At 37.5% G+C, this 26264-nt stretch overlaps 1 protein-coding gene across 1 annotated transcript; it reads right to left on the reverse strand.

Moving 5' to 3' along the window:
• Positions 1–1164: 1164 nt before the first annotated feature.
• On the reverse strand, positions 1165–4401 carry LOC117072852 (beta-2-syntrophin-like). Its single transcript, XM_033193299.1, is given in 3 exon segments — positions 1165–3349; positions 3351–4136; positions 4138–4401. Coding segments are annotated over 3 exon segments (1617 nt in total). The 3' UTR covers positions 1165–2782.
• Positions 4402–26264: the final 21863 nt, after the last annotated feature.

Consider the following 26264-nt stretch of genomic DNA (forward strand, 5'->3'; position numbering starts at 1 on the left):
AAGCCAAGAATAAATGACACACAAATCTTTACCAAAATATCTGATAACAATAGTTCCCAAAGTTTTTTAGTATGAGGTCACTTTTTCTAAAATCAGAAATTTTCATAGATTGCCCCCAAATGACAATCTGCCCCCCACAGCCATGATACCCAACAATTCTATTTATACAAGTAGACATTGATGAAAAATGCAATAAGCTAAAATAAATTCAGTTATGTGAAATTGTATTTTATGAATCAGAAGTGTGCCCATATGAGTAGTAATAAATATGTAAATATTTTATTTAATAACAATATTTGAGATCCTTATCAATTCACAGATCCCTGCAAAAACTCTAATGCTTTGATTTAGCCCATCTATTTGTTTTCTAAAAATCTTTGCATCCTGTGTCTTCACAAATACAGTAAGTTTTAATGGAAATTCAACAGGGAATAAAATATGCCATTAAGATCTATTTTTAAAACTACCACCAAAAAAACTTTTGCTTGGAGTCTGTGGAAAAGGCCCTTTCTGTCCCCATTTATCAGTTTCATTATCTTCACAAATAGACAGCCCCCTCCCCAAACCTCCACAGGCACACAGTGACACCCAATTTCATTTAGGTACAGTCATGCGACCGTTAGTCAATGAGATGTACATAGAAATGGGGTGAGCAAATCTCCACAAAGGAAGCGCTGTGTGCTTTGCCTCCACTTTTCTTGCTGGGTGGAATGCAGACAATACTGACAAGGATCATACCCTTGGGCAGCAGAGGAAAATAGCTGGATGGAACCTGGGACTTTGATGAATTCTTAGAAATTCTTTATTAAAATTCTGACTATTGGACTTCTTTTTAGAACAGAACAAACTGTTTTTAAGCCACTCTTAATTTTGTATTTTTTTTTCTTCTCTAGATTTTAATTTCCAGTTTTAAGCAGCTCAGATAATTCATTTTTGGAACTTCGACAATTACATGAAGCTGGGGGAAGAACAGGCATCTCTTTCCAACCTCTGCATACTGTTGGTTTCACTGTAATTAGGGAGTGGGGCTGACTTCCGGGTGAAGGAGGACAATGGAGTTACAACGTTGACCTAGAACTCTCTCTGCTCATGGGTCCTCCCACCGGTCAGGCTGCACTGAAACCAAATAGCTCATTTTGCACACACAGATGTATTTTTCTCTTCTTTTCTCCCCCTGTGCCTGCCCCATCTGAAGTGACATCCTCCTCCACCCACCACAGTGCTCACATTCTTCTATGGCACAGTTGATCAATCAAGCAAACAAGAACTTTCCCTAGACCTTTCTTCAGAGAGCATAAAGAACATCCAAGTCAATATTACCTATTCTTTGAGATCCAGGGACTATGCTAATTTTGACGTTTTATATTGATATTATACCATTTTAAATGTTTGCAGATATACACCTCCTTCAAAATTAGGAAAAACAAGCTGAGTGTGATTTTCTAACACTACAACATCAGTAATCTTGCTGCTACTGTGTCCTAATGATGACATCTGGCAATGCTTAACCAAAAGCAGGTAGCTGTTCCACAGTCTCATCACCCTGCCCACTGTAGAGTGTGCTGTGAAGCCAACACTAAGTCTTCAATTAGCAATTCCTTGTCCATGCCACTGCTGCCACAAAGGGCCAGGCCACGGCCGGGATGCTGCATCCCTTTGTTTTGGGGCAGCCCCAAAACAACTCGACATGATGCTTGTGCGGAAGAGCTGGCTTCACCCACCAAGTCTACTGCTCAAGCAGGCTGGCTCTTCAGGATTTATCTTGCTTAAAGAGATCTGCCTACTAGAAGAGATGCCATTAAGGAAACCCACCTCAAAGACTATTCCTCAAAACTAGGATAGGTGATCTCCTTGAAATGGCAGTGATTTCCAGTTATTCAAATAGTGACTAATAAAGCTCCACTAACCCTAACCAAAGGCACATTTGGTAAGCAATTAAAAAAATGGCTTAACCTAGGAAGAGGATTTTCATTTAAAATGAATCTCTCAATATCCCCTGGCTCCTACCAAAAATAAAATGGAAAAACCTAAACCAAGCAAAACTTTTCTTTCAAAGCAGAGTGACTTCCAACTTGCTTTTCAACTCAGTCACCACTAGAAAGGAAGTGGAAGGCAAGGCAAATCAAATTTGCAAGTCCTAAGTCCTAGAGATAGCAATTAAGAGCGGGAAAGCTTGGGATAAGGTGGGAAGTGATGGCCAGACTGAGACAGAGGGAGAGCCAGGGCAAATGGAACAACCCTTTGGTGATACAACTCAAGGACTTCCTATGGTGGAAGGAGCCAGTGAAGACAGTAAATTCCAAGACATACAACCTATCTGGAATGCTCACGAAGCAACAGGCTGCTGCAAGCTAGCACCTGGGAAGGGACAATTGTTCTGAACAAGAGATCAAGGCTAAGCACAACACAAATCCTACAGGGAGAAGAAAAAGAAAACAATGCTTGGGTATTTGATTATGTCTAAAAAGGAAAACAATGAGCCATTCTTTTTAGCAGGAGAAACAAACCTAATTACTCATAAACCATATTACGAAATGAGAATAAATCAACAGCTTCATTTTGGAGCCTTTTAGAGTCCTAGAATATCTGGCCAAGGTAGACTGTGAAAGGTAGGCTCTTCTTTAAACACGGTATGGTTCAGCAGTGATTTGCAGGTCCTTGGGAAGGCACTGTGCTGAAGGAGAGAGCAAAGAGTTTTCTTTTTGTGCTTTTTTTTTTTTTTTTTTTTTGAGGTGGAAATATTTCTTGTGACAGTCAAGGCTCTTTTCTGACTTTTTGTTGCTCATACAAGCAGTCCCATACGAGTGACTTTGGCCGGTAAGAATGTGTGCAACACAAATACAATCGGCTTCGGACAAGAGTGCAGGTCCACGGTCAGTTCTCCTTCGGGACCACCAAAATCCAAGTATAGATTTCGGATGCCATCATCAGCAGACATCTTCAGCCTTTCAAAGGGGTAGCGGTATAATATGCTGCTAGAGCCTCCATTTTCCCTGGAGATGGTGAACCCATTTTCATAGTGAATAGTAAGCCTCACCTCTTGGCCATTTAACATGCAGCCTAGAGAGACTTCCTTGATCAGCTCAGCAGCAGCATGGCAACCCTGAACAAGTATCCTGGTCCAGGATGACAGATCCCGATGTGTCTCCACCCTGAAGAGATGCATCTCAATGCCCTGTCGAGAGCCTGTCCTGGTAGCAAATGTAAGGTCAGATCCAAGGGAGGGGGATCGACACCCAGAGCCAGAATGAACCAACCTTGTGGCAACAAGTGGGTAGCTGTGGCATGGTGATGCCCAGGCATCTCTTGTCCATGGCATACAGTCATAGAGCAGCAAATCCTTCTCAGTCAGTCACAGCCATGAGGACAGGTCTCCATTGCTGTCTTCCACCATCTAGTTTTGCCTGTTCTGCCAGCCAGGCAATATGCTTGACTTCTTTACTGCCTCCTGCTGTACTGGTTGCCCCAAGCATGGCGTTGAGTTCAGCCAACACCTGTGGGAGGAGAGCCATTATGTTGGTGTGGATAGCTACGAACCAGGAGTGTGCTGTGGCTGTATCTTTGCAGCGTAGGATCAACGTATTCCTGCTATCAGGAGAATGTAGCTCTATCAATCTGTTTTCCAGATCCGGCATGCTTAGGTTTCTAGCAGCAAAGCACATTTTGAGAGGGATGATCTTCCTGTCTTTGGTGCTGTTCTGGTGTTTTGGCGAACCAGAGACCTCACTGCCACTAAAGCTTGGTGACTGGGGGGCTGCACCTTCCCATGGCAGATCTGATACTAATGATGGCTTCTTGATATATGGTGTTACTTCTCGGATGAACTTGACCTCCAGCAGCACCTCCTTGCCCGCGCGTTTCAGCGCCTGCACGGCCTGGTCGTGGGTGGCCTGGCGCAGGTCGGTGCCATTCACCAACAGGATGGCGTTGCCCAGCCGCAGCGCCCGGCTCTGGTCGGCAGCCAGCCCCGGGAAGATCTTGGAGATGAGGATCGGCATCCGGTTCTCGAGGCCGCCCTTGATGCTGATGCCCAGGCCGCCCGCCTCCTGCTTCACCACCCGCACCCAGCGCACGGGAGACGACGCGCCCGCCTCACCCGCGGGGCTCCGAAGTGGCGCCGGCGGGCTCGGGGGTCCCCAGGCCACAGCTTGGGCTCCCGGGCAGCGAGTCGCCCGCGCCACCGCCGTTCAGGAGGCCGTTGAAGGCGGCTGCCGCGGGTCCCAGAGCAGGCTCCAGCTCCGCCGCGGCAGCGTCGCCCGTCAGGCTCAGGCTCTCCCTGCTCAGCTCGGCCACCACTCGGACTCAGCACTCCCTCAGGAGCAGCTCCACGAGCCCCGCTTTGGTGGCCCGCGTCCACACCGCCATGGCCGGCCCCGCTCCAGCCGCCGCAGCTACCCTCATTCCCTAATTTTGTATTTTTGCTGTCACATGCTTTCAGATAGTAATTTCTAGTTAACACTGTCTCTACCTATCAAAAGTGTTCAGTTCTAATATTCAGTCTTCAGTACTCTTAGAAAAATCACATACAATCAGAATGAACTTTATTTCCTGTAACTTTGCTGTCTCATTTCTTGTCCTTGGTGTTAGTTCTTTCTCTCCTTTCCCTGTAATCTTAGACAGTAACTCTGATACAGCCTTGTTGGTCTCCATCTTGATTGTGCCTTACTGTAATTTGGGATTAGCATTCCAGATCTCTTATATAATTGATGTGTGTGCTGGCATTTGTTTTCAATAGAACTGGATTATTTTTCTGTATTTTTCCACCATGTCTTTTTCTTGGTTTTTACCTTTGTTTTACTGGAGCAAATCTTCAAGTAACCTTCTTGGAGAAGTACATAAGAGAAAGTTTCTGAAAGTCGGAAAATAGCTATATTTTACCATCACACTTTCTTGCCAAATGACTAAGCCTGAAATTTTTCTCAGAGCTTCAAATGCATTGTTTCATTGTCTCTCTGATCCCTTAGTGTTGGTGAGATGTCTGATGTCAATCTGGTTCGTTTTAACATTATGAATCATAAATATGGTTGTGTTGCTTACATCCTAACTATAAAGTTTAAAAAAAAAAAAAAACCTTGTGTTCTGAAATTTCAGATATAAATTTTTTCAGCATCCTGGGAACCCAATGGCCCTAAAGAATTCTGGTGCTTTAGTATTGAAAATTTTTCTTGTATATGTCCATTGCTAACTTCTTCCCACTCCAATTCCCTCTCTTCTTTATTTCCCAGAATATTAGGTCAATGTCATGCTTCTGGGATTGAACCTCTATGTTCAACTTTTTTTTTTTTTTTTTTTTTTTTTTTGTTTGAGACGGAGTCTTGCTCTGCCACCCAGGCTGGAGTGCAGTGGCCAGATCTCAGCTCACTGCAAGCTCCGCCTCCCGGGTTCACGCCATTCTCCTGCCTCAGCCTCCCGAGTAGCTGGGACTACAGGCGCCCGCCTCGTCGCCCGGCTAGTTTTTTGTATTTTTAAGTAGAGACAGGGTTTCACCGTATTAGCCAGGATGGTCTCGATCTCCTGACCTCGTGATCCGCCCGTCTCGGCCTCCCAAAGTGCTGGGATTACAGGCTTGAGCCACCGCGCCCGGCCTATGTTCAACTTTTTAAAATTTTTCTCGTTTGTCTTTTTTCTCTTGTTCTGATTCTCTTAGTTTCATCTTCATAACTGTCTACTGAATTTTTGCAATTGCATCTTCAAGACAAAATATCTTATTTTGTTCTCCATTGTTCTTTTGTACTTTCCTAGTCTTATTTTTGGATGCAATATCCTCTCAAATTTTCATGCAATTCCTCTCAAATTTTCAAGCTAATTTCATGATAACTAGGTTATTCTAACATTCTCCTTTTTTCTGAATTATGTTTCTTCTAAAGTGAATGTTCTTGTTTTAATTATTTTGTGCTGCTGGTTTTATTTATGTTTTTTATTATCTTTGGCTGTCTTCTTATAAAGAAGAATAGTGGACTAGGGTGATTTTCTAGGATATAAATTATGAGTCCTCTCTCCTGTTGTTTATCTTTTATTTCATGGTGAGGTCTTTCAAACAAAAATGGATGGACCTTGTCTACTGGCAGGCTTCATATTAGGGAGGGCAATAAAGGAGAATTAATTTAGGCAGAAGTGGGGACAAAGCCTCCAAATGCAGTGATGAGGGCTTTATTTCCAGAAGACCTAATTTTATACCAGCAGTTCTTGATCTCTTTGGAGAAGAGGCTTTAGATTTGTTTTGTTGTTACTCTTTCGTCTTTTCAAGTGTTAGGCTGCCTAGAAATGCATGGGCTCCACCTGTACTCTTAAACGAGTTTTGATGTAACTATGTAAAAATAGTTATTTTTTGGCTTCTGGAGGGAACGATGTTTAGACACCTTTTAAGTGCACGTAAAAATAAACATTTCAAAGAGCTAAAAATAAATTTTGTCACAGGTACTGTCACTAATTTACTGATTATTGATCACAGGAATCCATCTTGAGCCAGAGGAACAGCAGCACATGGTAAAACACAAACAGTCCAAGGTCTACAAAAAAGCCGTCAGAACATCCACCTACAGACTGAATAACACATGTTATAGTTAGGAGCGTATTTGGGGCTTTGCTAGTTACAAAACTCCATTGAGTTTTAATAAATACACTTTATACTCAAAGCCACTGGAATAAACCATGTAATGAAAAGATTGTCTTGAACTGAATGTAATTTATTCATATTGTTTGGAACAGGGAGCTATTGAACTTAATTATACTTGTAGTTTTAAAGGTGTTTTTGGGTATCACTAGATTTCACTCAGAATGAATAAAAGCAGAAACGCACAAAAATTTTAAATTGGTTTCCTGTATAATGTCTATGCATATACACACAAAACTCTGCAAATGTGTTATTTTTACTTTTATTTTTATTTTTTGAGACACAGTCTCATTCTGTCCACCCAGGCTGGAATGTGGTTGTGTGATCACTGCTCACTGCAGCCTCAACCTCCCAGGCTCAGGCAATCCTCACATCTCAACCTTCCAAGTAGCTGAGACCACAAGTGTGTGCCACCATGCCCAGCAAATATTTGTATTTCTTTGTAGAGACAGGGTGTTGCCATGTTGCTCACGTTAGTCTCGAACTCCTGGGCTCAAGTGATCTGCCCACCTCAGCTTTGCAAAATACTGGGATTACAGGTGTGGGCCACTGTGGCTGGCCAAATGTGTTATTTTTAATATAAATCCACTGTTTATTTTAGGATTCCTCACCCCCTGAATTTAATGTGATTCATTTACCTTAGGCAATGACTTATTTGTATTCACTGATAGGCTGCACAGCGGAAAAGTCTTCAGAGTGACTAATCGACTATATCCATCTGTCTACCCTAGTATAATACATGTCTCCTAGACATTTTTCTCTATCCCTACAAGTAAAACAGAGGTACAATCGTCTGACTACCCTTTCACTCTTTAATTGATCAAATGAGTAACTTTCTCTTCATGGAAGCATTAATGAAGGAAATTCAAACTGAATTCATGGTGTCCAACAAACAATCCATCTTTTTAAATTGATATATGATTCACATATCATAAAATTTGCCCCTTTGGAGGATACAATTCAGTGGTTTTTAAGTATATTCACACAACGCTGTGCAATCATCACCATTATCTAATTCCAGAATGTTTCCATTACCCCCAAAAGTAACTCCCATATCTATTAGCAGTCACCTCCTAATCTCCTCTCCCACTCCCCAGACCTCCCCATCCCTGTCAGCCATCTACTCTGTCTCTATTGACTTGCCTAATCTGGAAAATTCATCTCAGTGGAATCATATAATATGTGGTCTTTTTTGATCAGCTTTTTATTTCACTTAAAGTTTTCAAGGTCCATCCATGTTGTGGCAGGTATCAGCACCACATTCCTTTTTATTGGCATACAATATTTCATTATATGGATATATACCTTTTATTTATCTATTCATTTGTTGACAGACACTTGGGTTTTTTCCATCTTTTGGTTACTATGAATGATGTTGCTTTAAACATTTGTGCACAAGTTTTTGTGTGGACATATGTTTTTTAAATTTTTCTCAGGTATATGCCACCTAGGAATTAAATTGCTGGGCCATGTGGTAATTCTATGTTTAACTTTGAGAAATATTTTTAAAGCACATTTAAAACTTTTTACTATATATACTGAGTGGAATAATTTTTTGAGTAGCATTACCAAAGAGAAAAACAAAGTTTCAAACATAAATAAGTCTCATTATGACAGAACTTTGTAAAAGATGCTGTTTACTTTGGTTTTTTTTTTTTTTTTCCAGTCTGAACAACAGAATTATGACTGTGCTATGTAACTATAGGTAATAATACCAGAAAGGCATAGGGCTTTATAAGGGAAGAAGTCAGTAGAAAATGCTTAAATCCTTACTTAAAATTAGAATCTGAATATATTACTTTGAAATACCTAAGATTACGCTTAGTATTCACATAAGCTTATTTATCACAAAGTATATACAATGAAGTCTTATAGTCAACTTTCAATTCTTCCTCACAAAATATGTAGTACTTATTCTAGAATAACTACAAGCAGTCTATTCTTGTCTGAATTTTTTTTCTTCTAGGTTCTGCTGATAATTCTCAGTATTTTATGTCTTTCTTGTCCTGAGCCATGTTTCATTGACAAATAACATTTCCAGAGACTTTATTCTGTGTCTTTCACTTGCTTAGATTTCACTTTAAATATCAGAAGTTTCTAGGAGGATTCTTTTTCTCATTAGGCCTACAAAATTCTTGCTTACATAAGAAAGGCTGTTCACACTCTGTTAACATGGCGCTGGAGCTGTGTAAATTCCTTTTTGTTGAGCGTTTTTCTTTCAGCTGGTCTCAGTCTTGGCCATTCTGTGATGAAATGCTGTTTTAGCCTCTTGGTGAGAAGAATGACATACAGAATGCGAGCCCAGCCGTAAACATCCTTCACAGTACTGAAATACAAGTACTTTCTGGGTAACATCACATACCCTCCCTGGCTGTGAAAGCTCAGAGATAAGAGTTTCTAGTTGATCATTTTGCAATGGATTTTCCTTCCTTAAAAGGAGAGAAAAAATACTATTTTTTCTAAGGAATCAAAATTTACAGTTTGTTTTTAAAAAAAAAAAAAAAAAATCAGCGCAGAGAAAAAAATTTAAATACTTTTGGAATTGAATATTTCCCAATCATTTTTTTAAATGTTGTGTTCACCTTTTTTCTTCTTTAACTACCACTGCTCATGTAATTTTTTTCTTTCATGAGGCATCAATATTCCTTGAAGACAGTGTCTCTAATGAGTGGCTGGAATCAGATAAAGAAGAAACTTCTCCTGTCCTGAAGGAGGTGTGTCTGCTGGGGATGAGAAAGGAGTTTTCCTTGCTTGCTACACCCTGAAGACTGTCCCCTTGCCAAGTATACTTTCCTTGTCTAAGATAAATCGTAACTGCAAAATGGAAGGAGAATTTGCAGACTTACTGTGGATGACGTTGCTGCTGCTATTCTGTGGTGTCAATATAACAACGGACTTTACAAAACATCATTTTTTACTCTACTTTTTTGTCCCCGTAGACTTTACAAAATATCATTTTTTTACTTTGGTTTTTTGCCCCCGTTATCAAACCAAGGGTAAAGGAGTCATTTACTTTGGTGACACCTACAGGCACATTCAGATAAAAACATTCTCAACTCTCCTTAGTAACCAAAACACTCTCATTGATCCAGTCAGGAATCCCTGTGTGGATTCCGGATGGTGGTTAGTGGACATCCTCTCAGATTCATTTTAGTCTTAAAATACATCAGTTTGTCTCCAAAAGTAATCTTCAAATGTTTAGTAATTTTCATTTGGCTATTTGGGTTTGATACTGAACTACAACAATGTAAATGTCTTCAGCTGTCTTGGGGCCCGTGCCGGGGGTAGTGAAGAATGAACAGACACAGACACAAAAGACGAAGACAAACAGAGAACATGGCGGCCGCGCCTAAAGCCTCCACCTCACTTTATTTATACCCCATTAATCCCACGTCAGCAAAAATGACATAATACAAAATAAACCTTTTGCACCCAGATATAACCTACTGCTTAGTTCTTTGTTTCTAAGTTCTTTCTTATTTTGTCTGCCTTCTTGGCGCCTACTAGAGTTCATTAAAAGTTTAACTAGAGATAGTATCCTTGACTACTGGAGTTCATTGAAAGTGCAACTAGCTAGAGACACTGTCCTTGAGCCCTATCTATTCTCAGCATATTATTTTCAATGGCCCCTGCAAGCTGGCCTATGCCTCATTCCACTAGCATAAATGTTGCCTTTTACAGGTCATGACTGGATGAGCAGAGACTGCTGAAGTATCTGTCACTGAAGTCTCTCACACACACACCACCCCCTCAACCCGGCTACCATCATACTTCCTGAGCTACAGAAGCTGGACCTGTTCCAAGATGTAACAATTAGATAAAATGATAAACTCCTCAAAAGTGGCCTAGATTCCCAGAGTTGGAAGACTATAGAAGACCACTGGGGTTGAGCAACCTTGAAAGAAGTTCACTCAGACAAGCTGTTATCACATCTGAGTGATCCTAGTGCAAGTAAAACTGTGGGGTGGCAGGTACAACTACAACAGGCAAAAAGAGAAGGAAATGGGTTCACCAGAAAGTGCAACTTCTGCAGCAAGGAGTTGACCAGGAAACCCATGATAGCGCCCTATTAAAGAAAGAGCCTGCCATGACAGAGAGCCCATGACATCCAAGTAAGCTCTACAAACAGTGCCAGCTAAGTACATGAGACTCTTTTTGCCTTCTAACTCTTAATCCTCTGTCCCACCTAGCCCTGAAAGATCCAGAGGCACATCACCACCATGCCATCTTTCATGTCAGAAGGATACAGAACAAGAAAAAGAGGAGGGACTCACCACACCTCTTGCCCAACCTTCTAAGTCATGCCCAAAAGAAAGGGAAAAGCTTTAAATTGGATATCAGAAGTTTAGTTTTGACCAGACTGAGCTTTTAATACCTGAAAAAAATGAAACTGAAAGTGACCATAAAATATCATGGGGAAAAAGGAAGGAATATCTAACAGAGTAGGGGAAAAATTATGTCCTAATTTTATACTGCTGAGTCTAGACCATTAGGTTGTTGATCCAGTTGGGATTTTACTTTCTAATATCTTTTCAATGAACAAGGCACGTAATACTAGGGATTGCTCGAGTGAAAAAAATATTGGGCGGCGGTGGTGGGGAGGATATTTTTGTCAGTGTTCAAAATTCAGGAAAATATCACAAAGGGGGCCGAGCGCGGTCGCTCAAGCCTGTAATCCCAGCACTTTGGGAGGCCGAGACGGGCGGATCACAAGGTCAGGAGATCGAGACCATCCTGGCTAACCCGGTGAAACCCCGTCTCTACTAAAAAAAAAAAAAAAAACTAGCCGGGCGAGGTGGCGGGTGCCTGTAGTCCCAGCTACTCGGGAGGCTGAGGCAGGAGAATGGCGTAAACCCGGGAGGCGGAGCTTGCAGTGAGCTGAGATCTGGCCACTGCACTCCAGCCTGGGCAACAGAGCGAGACTCCGTCTCAACAACAACAACAAAAAAAAAATCACAAAGGGTATATGTATATTAAAGTCTATTTATTTTGCTTATTTATAGCTTCAAATTTACATAATCTCCATTTAAAATTTTCTTCCACATCATGTAGAATTTTGCCTCTGTTCAATGAGAATAGAAGGACAAACTGCAGGAATATCTCTTAATGACTCTTATTTTGCCCCTTCAACCAGACTTTTGATCCTCCAACTCCTCCTTGCTCAGAAGCGAAGTTTTCAATGTTTGACCTCAGTACAATTTAGTATCAGTAGTCTTAAGCATCTGCTTCTATGAAGGCTAATTTATCTTTGCTCAAGACCTCATGAGTTTCTTATCCCTGACCCCCATGAGGAAGTTCCCATGGTCAGAATGCACTACTGTGTCTCCAAGTGGCTTTCCTAGGAGACTGTGTTGCTTGCTGATTTACACTGATCAGACATGAGGATTCTGAAACTTCACAAATATTTATCAAAAGGATTTACAGATGCTTAGTTTTTATAGTTGCCTGTTGATGCAACTGCCACATCAGCTGCCTAAAAAATAAAATGGGTTACTCATCAGACAGGGACTTAAATGATAAAACACAAAAGGCCCACGAATAAATTACACAACCTCTTGTGGACCATGGCACAATTAAGGCAAGGGTCCAAGAAAAGGTTTCTGGAATTGTTTTTTGATCCCTGGCAGGGTGAATTATGTTGTTCAGGTAAGAGTCATGAACATAAGAACGGGTAGGGAGCGCTTTCAAGAACTGATTTGCTGATAGGAAGGACCAGGAAGTGGTGATAAACGTTGCACAAATATCCACTTCCTTGTTCTTTGCCACACACAAGACCTGGCCACACTCCTGAGTCACCCGCAGCTACTGCTTTCTTGTTCGCCTGTCTCCCATCTTTCCAGCTTCTTCCACTATGACTCAGGCAACCCTCCAGATTCAAAGGCACAGCGGACGGGGCAGAGAGGGATTTTTGTGTGTCCTTTTCTCTCTCCTGCATCCCTCTGAGCACATCATTGCCTTATATGTCACCCTGGCTTTCCTGTCACGAGACAGGAAAGCCAGGGCCCATCCAGTGCCCACTGGAGGTGGCTGAATATACTTTGAGCACAATTCTGGCCTGGCTGGAAGGTGAAGGGTTAACAACATGAATAAACAAATCTGTCCATTCCTGAGCATGTCCTTCTCCCATCCTCCCACTCTGTCCTTTAACCCATCCCAAGGGTCTTCTTAAAAAGTACTTCTAGGGAAAAATCACTACCAACATCTCTAAACCAACTAAACTCATCAAGAGGGTCACCCTCACACATGTTACTGTCTAAGCAACTATCGTGCCTTGGGTAACATGAGCTTAAAGGGAGGAGCAATATAGCATCTTAGGGGTAAAATCATTAAAAGAAAAAAAATGTTGTATTACTTCATTTTCTGTTGCTTAAAATATGAAAAACTGGGTAATTTATACAGAAAATGAATTTATTTCTTAGTTATTTCTTAGCTGAAAAATCCAGGTCAAGGGGCCATATCCTGTGAGAACCTTCTTGCTGGTGTGCATTTTCTGAGGAATCCCAAGGCCACACAGGTTATCACATGGTGAGGGCGCCGAGTGTGCTATCTCAGGTCTCTTTTTCTCTGATGAAGCCACCAGTTCCATTCCCATGATAACCCATTAAAATCCACTAACTATTAATCCACTAACCCATTCAGGAGGGCCAAGACTTCATGATCCAATTACCTCCCAAAGGTCTTATCTCTCAATTGGAGGTGAGGTTATCACCATTACATTGGAGATTAAATTTCAGCATGAGTTTTGGAAAGGGAAACTATTCAAACCATAAAAGGTGTTTATTGGGAAAAGGAGAATTATTAAACCAAAAATAAAATTTGAGAGTAAGCATATAAAATGTTCTCATACAGCAGATACTAGAAACAAAAACAAGAGGAAAATCATTAAGAAAAACAGGTGAAGATGTTGCTATGAAAAACCAAAGATTGGGCCAGGCGCGGTGGCTCAAGCCTGTAATCCCAGCACTTTGGGAGGCCGAGACGGGCGGATCACAAGGTCAGGAGATCGAGACCATCCTGGCTAACCCGGTGAAACCCCGTCTCTACTAAAAAATACAAAAAACTAGCCGGGCGAGGTGGCGGGTGCCTGTAGTCCCAGCTACTCGGGAGGCTGAGGCAGGAGAATGGCGTAAACCCGGGAGGCGGAGCTTGCAGTGAGCTGAGATCCGGCCACTGCACTCCAGCCTGGGCGACAGAGCGAGACTCCGTCTCAAAAAAAAAAAAAAGAAAAACCAAAGATTGAACAGAATAATAGATTGCCTATCATGTTACATACAGCTGAAGAACTTGAAGATTAAGTGGAGGAAGAAGCTCACCTTCTCAAAGGTGCCTACAGTAGTATATTCCCCAAAGTACTGCTTAATCCATCTGAAATAATTTTCTGTTCATTACAATCCAATACAATCTCTTCTTTCCAGGAAATCATTTGTTTATTCTTTTTATTCAAATCATAGTCAAACTACCTTCACCTCCAATTCACATTATTAAACTGGAAACATAATATACCAGGACCTAGCATCTGCATTCAGACAGAATATTACCTCACAGATTTTAGATCTTCGGTGGGTTGATGGTGGGTGCCTGACTACATTTGTGTACACAGTGTCAATTCTGGTGACTATCTCTAATCCGAGATGGTTTTGCCTCCAAAGCTAGTAACATTTTCATTTCTAGGACTTGAAATCACCACTCAACACCTTCTATCTTTCCCACAACCTCCCCCCAAACCACAGAAAATGCCAGACACATTGCTAAATGAATAAAATATAAGTCCTTTTTCATCTGATACTGTTATATGGAATGAGATTTAACGTGTTTAAGGAAACATCTTTGCTAGTGTTAAAGGCTCATTCCTCAAAAATGAAACACAATGGACAGTTTTAAGAGTTTGAAATATTCATTTTTAAAAATATCAGGCACATAAATCAATTTGAACATGTTTAAAGTTACATACTCTTTTGGTTGGGAGGGAAATAATTTGTAGCAGGACTATGTCCAAGTCCTACATATAGCCTCAATACTGGTTTCAAACGCCTTAACAGGCAGGGCCCCACAACCTCAACCCCACCACCCAGGTACTACAGGTGGCACGAGTAGCTGTTGGAATTACAATATATTTTTCCTGAAACTACAGAATTTCAAGTTATGCCTTTAAAATTGTGGCATCAGACACAATACATACCAAAAATTCTGAAATAAAAAATGTCATATTCATTTCATTCACAGAAGTTTATTAAACACTTACATGGGCCAGGCACATTTGACATAGGAAACATGCCCATAGTCATTAAAATAATTATTTGGAAGAAAGATTTTAAAGGAGGAAAATCTCATACTTTAGTTGTTTTAAAATCACAAATAAGACAGCACTGGCTTTCAATGCAGTTAATTTTAGTACCTAATTCGCAGATAATGATAGCATCTTAAACATGGAAATGTTTTTCTCCAGAAGAAACTCTGAAATGACTGGAAAAGTACTGAAATACATATCTTGTGTAAGCAATTAATAGAAATGTTACAAATCAGGATCAGATTTGTGCTGTCCTTCTGCTTTTTACAGTAAAATATAATTTATAATCCATGTATAAAATGCTGCTTTTGCTATGTACACAAGTGGATAGAAGAAACTACTCAGTCATGTGGTGTTTCTAATCCTTGAGAATTAGCCTACCTGAGATGTAAGCTGTTGCCCAAGAAATGGCGTTTTCTATCTGAGTCTGACAAATTATTAATAGTTGCTTGCTCCTATAAAAGATTCAGTGTTTTTAGAATAATATGAAAGAATTCAAAATCTGCACAATATTTACAATGCCCAGGATTAAATCCAAGATTACTCAACATACAAAAAAACAGAAAAATGTGACCTCTTTACAAGACAAAAAGTCTGACAATGCAAATGAATCACAAAATGACTCAGATTAGGGAATTTATGGAAAGAAATTTCACATAAATTATTATGCTATGTTCAATGACATAAAGAAAGATATGCTTACTATGAGTAAAACAACAGGAAATCATAGAAAACTAGATATAGAAATTAAGCAAATTGAAATTCATTTTACTTGAAAGTACATACAAGAATTATTTTTTTAAGAATCTAGATTTCAGTAGTAATTAGTACATCTAGCACTTGATCTTGGTTTCTAACGCTATTTTGTCATAATTGGAACTGTATCTCCTCAGGGAAATGAATCAAGACTTGGAACATCAAATGTCAGAAGGAAAATCTCTAGGAAAAACAAAAACCAAAACAAAACACCTCAGTACCTCAGTGATAGGGCATCCCAAAGGGATACAGAAGCCAACTTAAAGAGCTACCAGTGGCTAATGCTGGAACAATTTGAGCAACAAAATATATAAAACAGATTAGATTACAACCCAAAGCATAAATAAATATTTATGAGCTCATAAGGATATAAATAAACAATTAAATCAATAACTATATAGGAGTAAGGAGATAAATCTCACATACAGACTAATCCAAGTAATTCACGTAAACACTCCAGCCTCAAGGAGAGTGAGTACAACTCCCCACTCCTTAGTGTGAGCTGCATATAGTGTCTTCCTTTCAAAGAATACAGTCTGTAAAACGGGAAAAAGAAGAATAACTTCACAATATGAGAAACCTGGCACCTCAACCAGGTGATCAAGGTCAACATAAGTCATCTTAATAGTATATACCTTGATATGATGTAATGGGAATGATCTTCCTCTCAAAAGTCCATTACCTCAATCTAATTATAAGAAAAACATCGCACAAATTCCAGTGGAGGACATCCTAGAAAATACCTCGCCAATACTCAACAATGTCAATATCAAACAAAAAAGTTCTGATAAACTATCACAGCCAAGATCCTAAGACAGAAGCTCTAAATGTAGAATGGAATCAGGGATGGCATTCTGGAACAAATAGGAAACTTTGGGCAACAACTAAGAAGATATGCTGAAGTTTGCCTTTTCTGTGACATCTTCCATGACTGTCCCAAGGTAAAGGACCATTTTTCTCTCTGTAGCCAAGAATCCCTCTCATCATATCCTGCAATCAAATCACTTGGTAGAGAGCTGTGGATAAGTTATGCAGCTCTTTGTACTTCAGATGTTTAGCACAGCTCCTTGAGAGAGAGAAAGGTCTTCAATATTCTTGACGATGTTCTATTTTATATCTAGATATTTTTTAAATTAAGGAAACATGTAGCCTTGTTAATAGGCTTGATGAAAATGGCTACACAACAGTACTAAAAAGATCTCTCTTCAGCTCACCTTTTCTTTGGAAATGCCAAGGCTGTATTTTTCAGACAGGAGCTAATGTTCTAAATTACCTCGTTAGTGTTCCTCATAAATTCATAGTCTGTTTCCTCAAACTTTTAGATTCGCAACTCATATATTAGCTTTCTGAAAGTAGATTATTACCTATAAATGAACTGACAAGTCAAAGTTAAGCAGCATTAAACAAAAGTAAGAATAATAGCTAACAGTTTATACATGAAAATGATTACTAGCCCCAGGCCTATGACAAGAATGAATTTACAGAAAACTACAATAGTAATGAAATAGAAATCACACGATGAAATAGTTGAACAGTCTTAAGGTAGGTGATATTTATTCATCCATTTTTATGCCATGATGCATCATTTTTCTAGCACTTCTGTATATAGTCATGTCCACTGTACCTAAAACAGAGTCCAGTTATCTAAACTAAGATCACTTTCTAGTCTAACAAAATTAACATATTCGTCAGTCTTAATCTTTATTCGTTTTCTATTCTATTTTTTGCATTTTCCAACATTACTAGACAGAATACATATCGTTCCTATAGTGAAATTGAAATGACTCTCTACTCTTCTGAGTATTAGAGTGAGAGCACTCTTTCCTGCATTACTCGTATTTGATTGCTATTTCCAAAAGCAAAATTTCTGAACTCCTTTTTGACTTGGTCACAAGCCAAGTTTTTAAAAATAAAGAAAATATTTGGTCCCCAAATATAGGGCCTTGTTTTTTACAACCATGGCAGAATATAGAAAGGCTCTCCATTTCAGAGACCCCCAAATAGCAGCTGTGCACATAAGGATTGGTAGTTTCTGAGTTGGTGGGTTTTCTTGCCACTATTACTAGGGATTAACAAAGAGAAAGCAGTAGTGATATTACCAGGAAACTCAAATATAACAGGAGAAAATCTAGCCTATGGTTATTCAGAAAACGAGAGGCAGAGAGGAACTTAGGGTAAGTGAAGCCATATAAATCAACTAATTTATAGTTGTAATCTCAGAATCATAATAAATGATCTAATTTATATTCAGCAAAGTCTTGATCCAAAGCGCTAAAAAATTGGGTTGCATAATATGGTTTGAGAAATTTTTAATGGAACAGAATCTATCCTTTATTAGTGTATTAAGAATAAATCAGTTAAGTTTCAATTTGTTTCACATTAAATTAATGCCCTTTTGTATAACTTGAAAGGGACAGTGAGGTGGGTTAAAATTTTTTATTTCTTAAAAATAGATCCACAAAACAGTTTTTAAGAATAATGAATTTGGCAAGACAGAAAACTATGAAAATGTTAAGGAAGTTTTCTAAAATGTCTGACTTCACCATAGTTGCTTAAGCTCTGAAATTACCCGGTTCATTAAAAAATTAAGTACTTTTAATGAAAGCCCAATACTAAACAAATAATCTTTTCGTCTTTATTCATTTACCTGGCATAAAACTGAAAACAAAAGGAATTTCTTTGATTAATGACCTCTGCTAATCCTTTTAGTAGAACACATGATGATATTTCTTAAATTTTATTTCACTAACAAATTAAGTTTGTGTTAATAATAAATGTCACTCACATGAAAATTCTGCATAAATATTCAGGGTGATCTATATTTTATCAGAAGTAACAGAAAGCATGCCAATCAGTGTGGATTTAAACAAGCAATTAGTGCATAAGTTATTAAACATTTTAAACAAATGGGCTATATCAAACCCAAATTATTAAAGTTCAAAGAAATTTCATAGAATCTTGATGGCACAGGTGTCTCTGAACTGCCAAGAATTTCTGCATTCATAAAAGATAAAATAGGTTAGTTTTACATATGATATAATCTTCTTCTCAATCCTAATGTTTTGGTAATCATTTTTGAAAGCTATTATTGTAACCAAAGTCTTTGCTGTCATCCCTTTTCTGATTTTTATAGCTTCTAGGGAATTCAGATAAATAATGAAAGTCCAAGGAGGATCAACTTCTGAACTAGAAGGTATAAATCATGATTCTTCAGACCTTCCAATTAAACCAGGGTTATTTCTCTCAGCAGAACCTGTAGGACTCTAGGGAGACTGGAGTTTGTTGAAATGTGGGACTGTATCAGAGTTTGAGGTTTTATTTCTTTATGGATTTCATTTAAAAAATTAATTCTAAACACAAACTTCTTGTAATTCCTTGGTATATTTTGTTTTTATGATATTGCTCATTTTCTTAAAAAGTACAGCTGGGAATGGTGATTCAGACTTAGAAATAGCTAACTGTGGCAATTTCCTTTGTTGTTAGAATGATCATAAATTTATTTTCTCAAAATGAGAAAGTTTTGAGAATAAAATTAGTGTCAATTTTTTTCAGGGTGTGAAAATGTTTTAAGTTTAATTAATTTATTAATTGTAATTATTTATTAGCCAATAAATATATTTAATTTGCTTCGAAAAACCATAAAATATCTATTCAAAATTAAATTACCTCCAAAAAGAATAATGATATCTATTTACTCGTATGCCAGAAATTATGAGTTGATTATCTAAACGACAAAAATTACATACATAAAATTAAGTACTTATGTACTTTAGGCAGTTTCTTGTTTGTTTCTAATACCATGTATATTTTTCATAAGAAATCATTTTAAAATGTCTTATTTTAAATTTTTAAAGTAAAATTACCTATAGTTATTTTCAGAGTTGCATTTTAGGTTTAATGCATTAAAATGCATTAAAATTATTAGTACCTTTAATGTAGTTTGCTCCATGACCGAGTATATGTTCAAATGAGAAAATATTATCTTTATAGGTGCTCAGGTGTGATATACACTCAGAGGGCTTCTGGAGGATATTCTTAATTCTAATCCCTACTAGAAATGCATAAATATTTCAGCCCAAATATTTTTACTAAGATCCTTTTTTGCTAAAATCCCAAATATCATCTTTAACAAGTGTTTTCATAAAACAAAATTTTAAAAAATGGCTTGTCTCTATCATTATTTTGAATGTTTTGCCAGATTTAGATGCTTCAACATGTAAGACCTATTAAATTCATTTAATTCAATTACAGAATATAACTTCAACCAATTAAAAAAGTTATCTAAATCAAAAGTTATTAATATTTCTCACAAGTCAATTTATTCTAAACCACAATTATAACACTCAAACATTTATTTTTTATGCTATTTGAATGTTAAGTATTGAGTTTATTCCATTCCTACCTTACTCTTGTGGGATTAAATTTAGTATCTTCCTGTATGCAAATTAGTTTTCAATAACTATATTTCACTATAAGCTATGCATGTTTTTAGACTTTTATGTTTCATTTATTGAATACTTTTATTGAGCATGTCTAACTGAATTTGAACTGAATAGAAGCAAAATTCATAAAGCTCATTTATAAAAAACTTCAGTATCATTTTTAGAGTGAATTACAAAGCAATCCTTTGACAACTCAAATATTTCTAAAATCTAATTAATAATAAGCAGCAAAGAAAGAGTTCATACCTCCATGGTTAAGGAGGCTTTTGTTTTTTGTTTGTGTTTAATGTCAGTCTTGATTCAAATTTTTCATAGTTCTGTTACTCTTAATGTGTATGTAAAAACATTTTCAATTTTATCAATGATAGCTTTTACTTTGATTCATAAAAAATATTAATGCAACTTTTTTGGATGTGATATGAATTATGTGTTAACCAGAACTTGTGAACCTTAAGTTTTTATACTAAGAAAATTGTTTTTACTAGGACAACGAAAGTTATTTTCATATGAGCACTACAAAATAAGTTAATCTTTAATGTTTCATTTATTATCTGAATTCACACTAATATCTGATATTTAACATTCAAGGGTGAATTTTCAAAACTAGTCTGGTTTCATAAATTGCATTTAAAAACAATGAATTATTAAGACTAATTTTGTATTTGAAGCGTATGATGACATTGGGTTAAAACTAGTATCATTTAACTGTTCATGAAGTTCTACTAATGTAATCAAAATATTATTGCTTATGGCTTTACTTTGCCTAGTTACACAAAGCTACTTGCAGTTATAACTGAGCAAAGTTAATTTTAAATAGTCATTTGATATAGTGAAAATACAGGTGATATGGTTTGGATTTGTGTTCTTGCCCAAATCTCATGGTGAATTGGAGGAGAGGCCTGGTGGGAGGTGACTGAATTACTGGGAGCAGATTTCCTCCATGTTGTTCTCCTGAGAGTGAGTGAGTTCTCACACTAACCATTCCTATACCAAGTCACTTGGCTTTATTAGCAAGTGCCTTTTATATTTTTCTTGAAGTGGATGCCAGTTATTACACCTGGGAAAAATTAGTAAATGAGAAAGAAGTTATTGCTTGTCGTGTTTCAGATTTAACCACATGAGAGAATTTCACTTCCCTGCACATGTATTTGAAATCCTAAGAAGCAAGATCATGCAAACGCATGGAAGAAAAGAATAGGTCTATTATAACCATTCTGTATTATTTTAACAATTCCTTACTCAGAATGTAAAAGAATTCAGACATATGGTAAATTGAATGGAAGAATGGAACAAGAACATGAACTGGAACTGTCACTGCCAAACTGGAAATGTTGGTTGCCCTATAAATAGCTGTATTGCTGTGTTTCCAGTTAGTGACTGAAGCATTACAGAAGCATGCCTGGCTTCTTTCTAACAACCCACAGTAACATAGTGAAAAATTGGAATTATTACACTGCCAGACAGCAAGCAAGGATCAAAAATAGCATGTTGTTTAAAATATGTTATCTCTTTTCATATTTGATATTCTATGTATGGGTTTGGCCTTATGGGCACATATCAAATTAATAAAATAGTGTGTACCATTTTAACAATAATAAAGTTGAAAAGAACTACAAATATAATCATATGGAGTGTAAAAATCAAAACTCTAATATCTTTATATGATTATCATTTAAATTAGTAAAAGTATGATGGATGTTATATTCTATAAATTGAATTTTTACATTTATAATATCAGATGTGATATGACATAGTGTTTAAAGAAAAAAGGGAGGCCAGTAGAATACACTGAATTATAGGTATCCAGATATCAGATGTGTCTGTAGCCATGTATCCTTTACATATTGTAATGCATGCTATCTTGTTTTAAATATTTTGGTTTTTGCATTTATTACAGTTTAGGTATTGAATTGATTTTTAAAAATTATGTGTTAGTAGATTATATCATTATGTGTGAATTTCATTTTAAGATAGTAAAAAGAGAGTGGCAAAATATTTGTAATATTTTGTAATCAGGGATTTGAAACACATATGATTAAAAAAATCTCTGCTCTAGCCAAACTGTATTATTTTATTCATCCCTTGACAGTCTTTGCTTCTGTAGCTTTCCATATTTATTTCTTTTTACCTATCATAGTCTCCTTCATCCTCCCCCAACACATTTGCGTAGACCATGTTCTATGGCTTCATCAGTCACAACTTAAATCACTTTTATGGAACATATCCCAAGTCATTATTTTCTGGACTTCCAAAGTCTTTTATCTGTATCTTCTTTTTTCACAAATATCTATTAGTAACAAGGATACTAGCTTTTCATGTTATTTCTTTTTAGTTCTGTAAGTTCTTTGATGGTTGAATGAGTCATATTTATATTTAAATCATATAGCACACACTTTTCTTAGCATGTGACAGAAGCCCAATAATTTTGGTTGAAGAAATAAAGGTAACACTTCAAATACATATTAACTTTGAGTTGTATGAAGAAAGAGAGTACTAAATGAAGAAATATTAGCATGGGTAAAAGCATATCCACAAACAAAGGAGAATTTCTAAGCATTAGAGAGAACCTACGTTTTCAGAACTAACAGAAGACAAGATGACAATGTGGGTCTGACCCAGGTTGTGGAGGGCCTTATCTGCCAATATAACAAATTCATAAGAATTCTGTAAGTGTGGGAAGTCTTTGGGGATTAGATTACAATACATAAAATGGATAGAAGTTGTGTAAATACAAGTTCAGATGACCAGTTAGTAAGCAATTTTATTAGTTCAGATTAGAACTAATGACCTCAGTCAGGGAGGTTGGCATAAAAAAATAAAGGAGACAACATATGTAAGGGATATCGTGTAATGTCAACAAACATTTATGACAAAGCAAGAGGCTTATTTTAAAAATGTCATGAGGTTTATTGCTTCATAATGCAATGACATTTTAAGAGAAATACATGTTAGAGTGGGAAGACTCTTTTATTTTGAAGATGAAATTTCATTATGAGTTTGAGGAAACATCTAGGTAGAGCTGTCCAGTTGGGAAGTAGGTCCCGAAAGTTAGGAAACAGGTTCACCCACATAGAAGTGATAACTAAAGCTGTGACTATGGGGAGAAGGAAAAAGAATGTGATAGATGAAATAATGCCCTCCTCTGAAGGATACTGGATCCTGATCCTCAGAAGCTGTGACTCTGTTGCAAACAAATTTAAAGTAAAAGATGAAATTATTTCCTAATCTGCTAATTTTAAGATAAAGAGATTATACTGGATTATCTGAGTCAGTGCAATATAATCACGGGGTGTGTAAAAGTGGAAAGGGAGAGCCTAGAGTAGGTCACGGTGACTCAGAATAAGAAGGCTTGGCCTGACTTATCAAGTCTGAAGTTGGAGGAAGGGGACTATAAGCCAAGGAAAGCAGGTGGTCGCTACACTGTGAAAAAGGTGAGGGAGCAGATTCTCTACAAGTATCTTCATGAAGAACACAGCCCTGCTGACACCTTGATATCCAATGACCCCATTCTAGGTTTCTGGCCTCCAAAGGAGTGAGACAATATATTTTTATTCTTTTAAGCCATGAAGTTTGTGGTAATTTGTCATAGAACCAATAGAAAGCTAACAAAGAAAAAGCAACAGTAATGAGAGCTCATCAGAAGCAAATATACAGAGGTTACGAGTGAATAAAATCTGTAAGTGTGTTACAGGATTTGGTAACTAATGGATCAATAATGACCTTTGAAAAGACAATGGGAAGAGAAAGGCAGTGAGAAGAGAATATTAATTTTGAATACAATTTTCTGGTTTTTAAAAAATATTCCAAGAAACGGGTTAGACTTGAATATTGGCCATATTTCTCAAAACAATCTTTCCAGAAAGATATCCCAACTTTACATACACAACTGACATCCAGGGAAATGTTTTCAGTTGCTCATGACTAGAACTAAAAGGGCTGAGATTTGACCACGTATTTGTTTGGTTTCAATACCTATGCTCCTTCTACTGTGATTCCTAAACTTCGTGGAAATCAAATTGCAAAGATTTAAAGAGGGAGCAGGTAAAGATATGAGTGGATTGGGTTTAAATCAATGAGTTGAAGGCATCTGTTCTTTAGAAAAAAGACGTGATGATTCCTTAAAATCAGCACTTATCAACCTTGGCCCTATTGACATATTATGCTGGATAAATGTTTTCCACAGGAGGATGTCCTGTGTGCTGCAGGATGTTCAGCAGCATCCCTGGCCTCTGCTCACTTGATGCAAGTAGCACCTTCTCCAGGTAGGATTGTAACCCCTCAACATTTCTTCACAAATTGCCAAATGTCCTATGGGAGGTAAAAATCACCTTAGGTTGATCATCGCTGTCTTAAATATACTGTGGAGTTAAGAAAAAGTTTTGTTCCTTTTTTTTTTTTTTTAATTAATGAAGTTGAAGATGTTTAGGGAGACCTGTGTATGCTTACTGATAATAGGAGAAAGAATCATTAGAGAGGAAATGGTTGAAAATCCAATAAAACAAACAAGGTGAGACAGAGCATGATCTTCTGGTGCTCAGTATAATGTGTTTCAAGACATAGAGTAGCTGAGCCACAAAAAAGCTGGTTAAGACTCAGAAGCTGACATTCTGAATGTGAGCATAGAAATGATTCCTGGGCAGTATTTTCAAAATTATATTTTGTGAAGGATATTCCCAAGAGCTTTCCTTGAAAGCAGGGTCTCCACATCAAATTGTTTTGGAAAATACCACTTAATGTAACTCTGGGATGTTTACACTACAGAATAGCATTTCCAAACTTTCTTTATTATGGAAAGTTTCTCCTGTGCAATATCTATTAATATACAAAGAACATCCACGAAAACGTACACAGCACTGGTAAATTTATTTTTATTAATACCAGTTTAGAGAAATAATCATTCACTCATGTATAAGAAAATGAGTAGGACTCTCTTTGCCATTTTTTTTCTACTCCAGAAAGTGTATGAAAGATGCAGTCTTTTCTCTATCAAGGTCCCAAACTCTTTGTTCTCTTATTGTCCCAAATCCTTGTCCACTTAGGATTTAGAATTTTGAAGCATATTTTTTCCTCCCTTCAGTTTACCAACGGACACCCACCCCCAACCATCCCTTCTAAGGCAAAGAAAGGAAGAACTCAGAAATTTATAAGGATTGGCCGGGCGCGGCGGCTCAAGCCTGTAATCCCAGCACTTTGGGAGGCCGAGACGGCCAGATCACGAGGTCAGAAGATCGAGACCATCCTTGCTAACACGGTGAAACCCCGTCTCTACTAAAAAAAAACAAAACAAAAAAAAAAACAAAAAAAACTAGCCGGGCGAGGTGGGGGGCGCCTGTAGTCCCAGCTACTCGAGAGGCTGAGGCAGGAGAATGGCATAAACCCAGGAGGCGGAGCTTGCAGTGAGCTGAGATCCGGTCACTGCACTCCAGCCCGAGCGACAGAGCGAGATTCCGTCTCAAAAAAAAAAAAAAAAGAAATTTGTAAGGATTTAAAACAAGTATTTAAAGATAGAATTGGCTAATCAAATTTCAGGAAAAAAAAAAAAAAATGGATCCTGAATGCTTTGAAAGCTGAAAGAGCCTAGTCAAATTCACCTTTTTAATAGTAGAAAATTACACTATGTAAACTTGCCTATTTCTTTAAATGTATTACATTCTTTTTTATTTCATTTTATTTCCCTTAGCATCACTGGGACATCATTTTGGAAAATCATTAAACCATCTCAACTGTATTAAGAGAAAAGCAGCCTTGGTTTATGTCTTGTTCATGAATCCAGGAGGACTAGGGAAAATGAGAGCCTCTTAAAGGCCAAAGGCTGTGAGATGAATTAGAGATGCCAGCCAGTACAGGGAATGAGAACAGCAAATATCAAAGACTCAGACTCATAGTATTGAAGGTGTGAAGCTAACTTTCATTGTTCTTAAAATCCTAGGAAAGCCAAATTTTAAAAAATAGCATGACAATGCTTATGTTTTAAAAAAGTTTCTCAGCTTAGTCTCCAAAACCAGGAAGAAAGCATTTAATGATTAAAAACAAGACTGGAAAGATATCAGACTAAGAGGAGGAATCGTAATAAGCCGGTTTAAAATATTAAAAGAAAGCTTTAAATGCACCAATTCAAAACAGCATTTCCAATTGGCCATCCAAATTATTCTTTTATTTTAGCCAA

The sequence above is a fragment of the Trachypithecus francoisi genome, unplaced genomic scaffold (assembly GCF_009764315.1).
Source record: "Trachypithecus francoisi isolate TF-2019V2 unplaced genomic scaffold, Tfra_2.0 Lachesis_group4, whole genome shotgun sequence".
NCBI lineage: Eukaryota > Metazoa > Chordata > Mammalia > Primates > Cercopithecidae > Trachypithecus > Trachypithecus francoisi.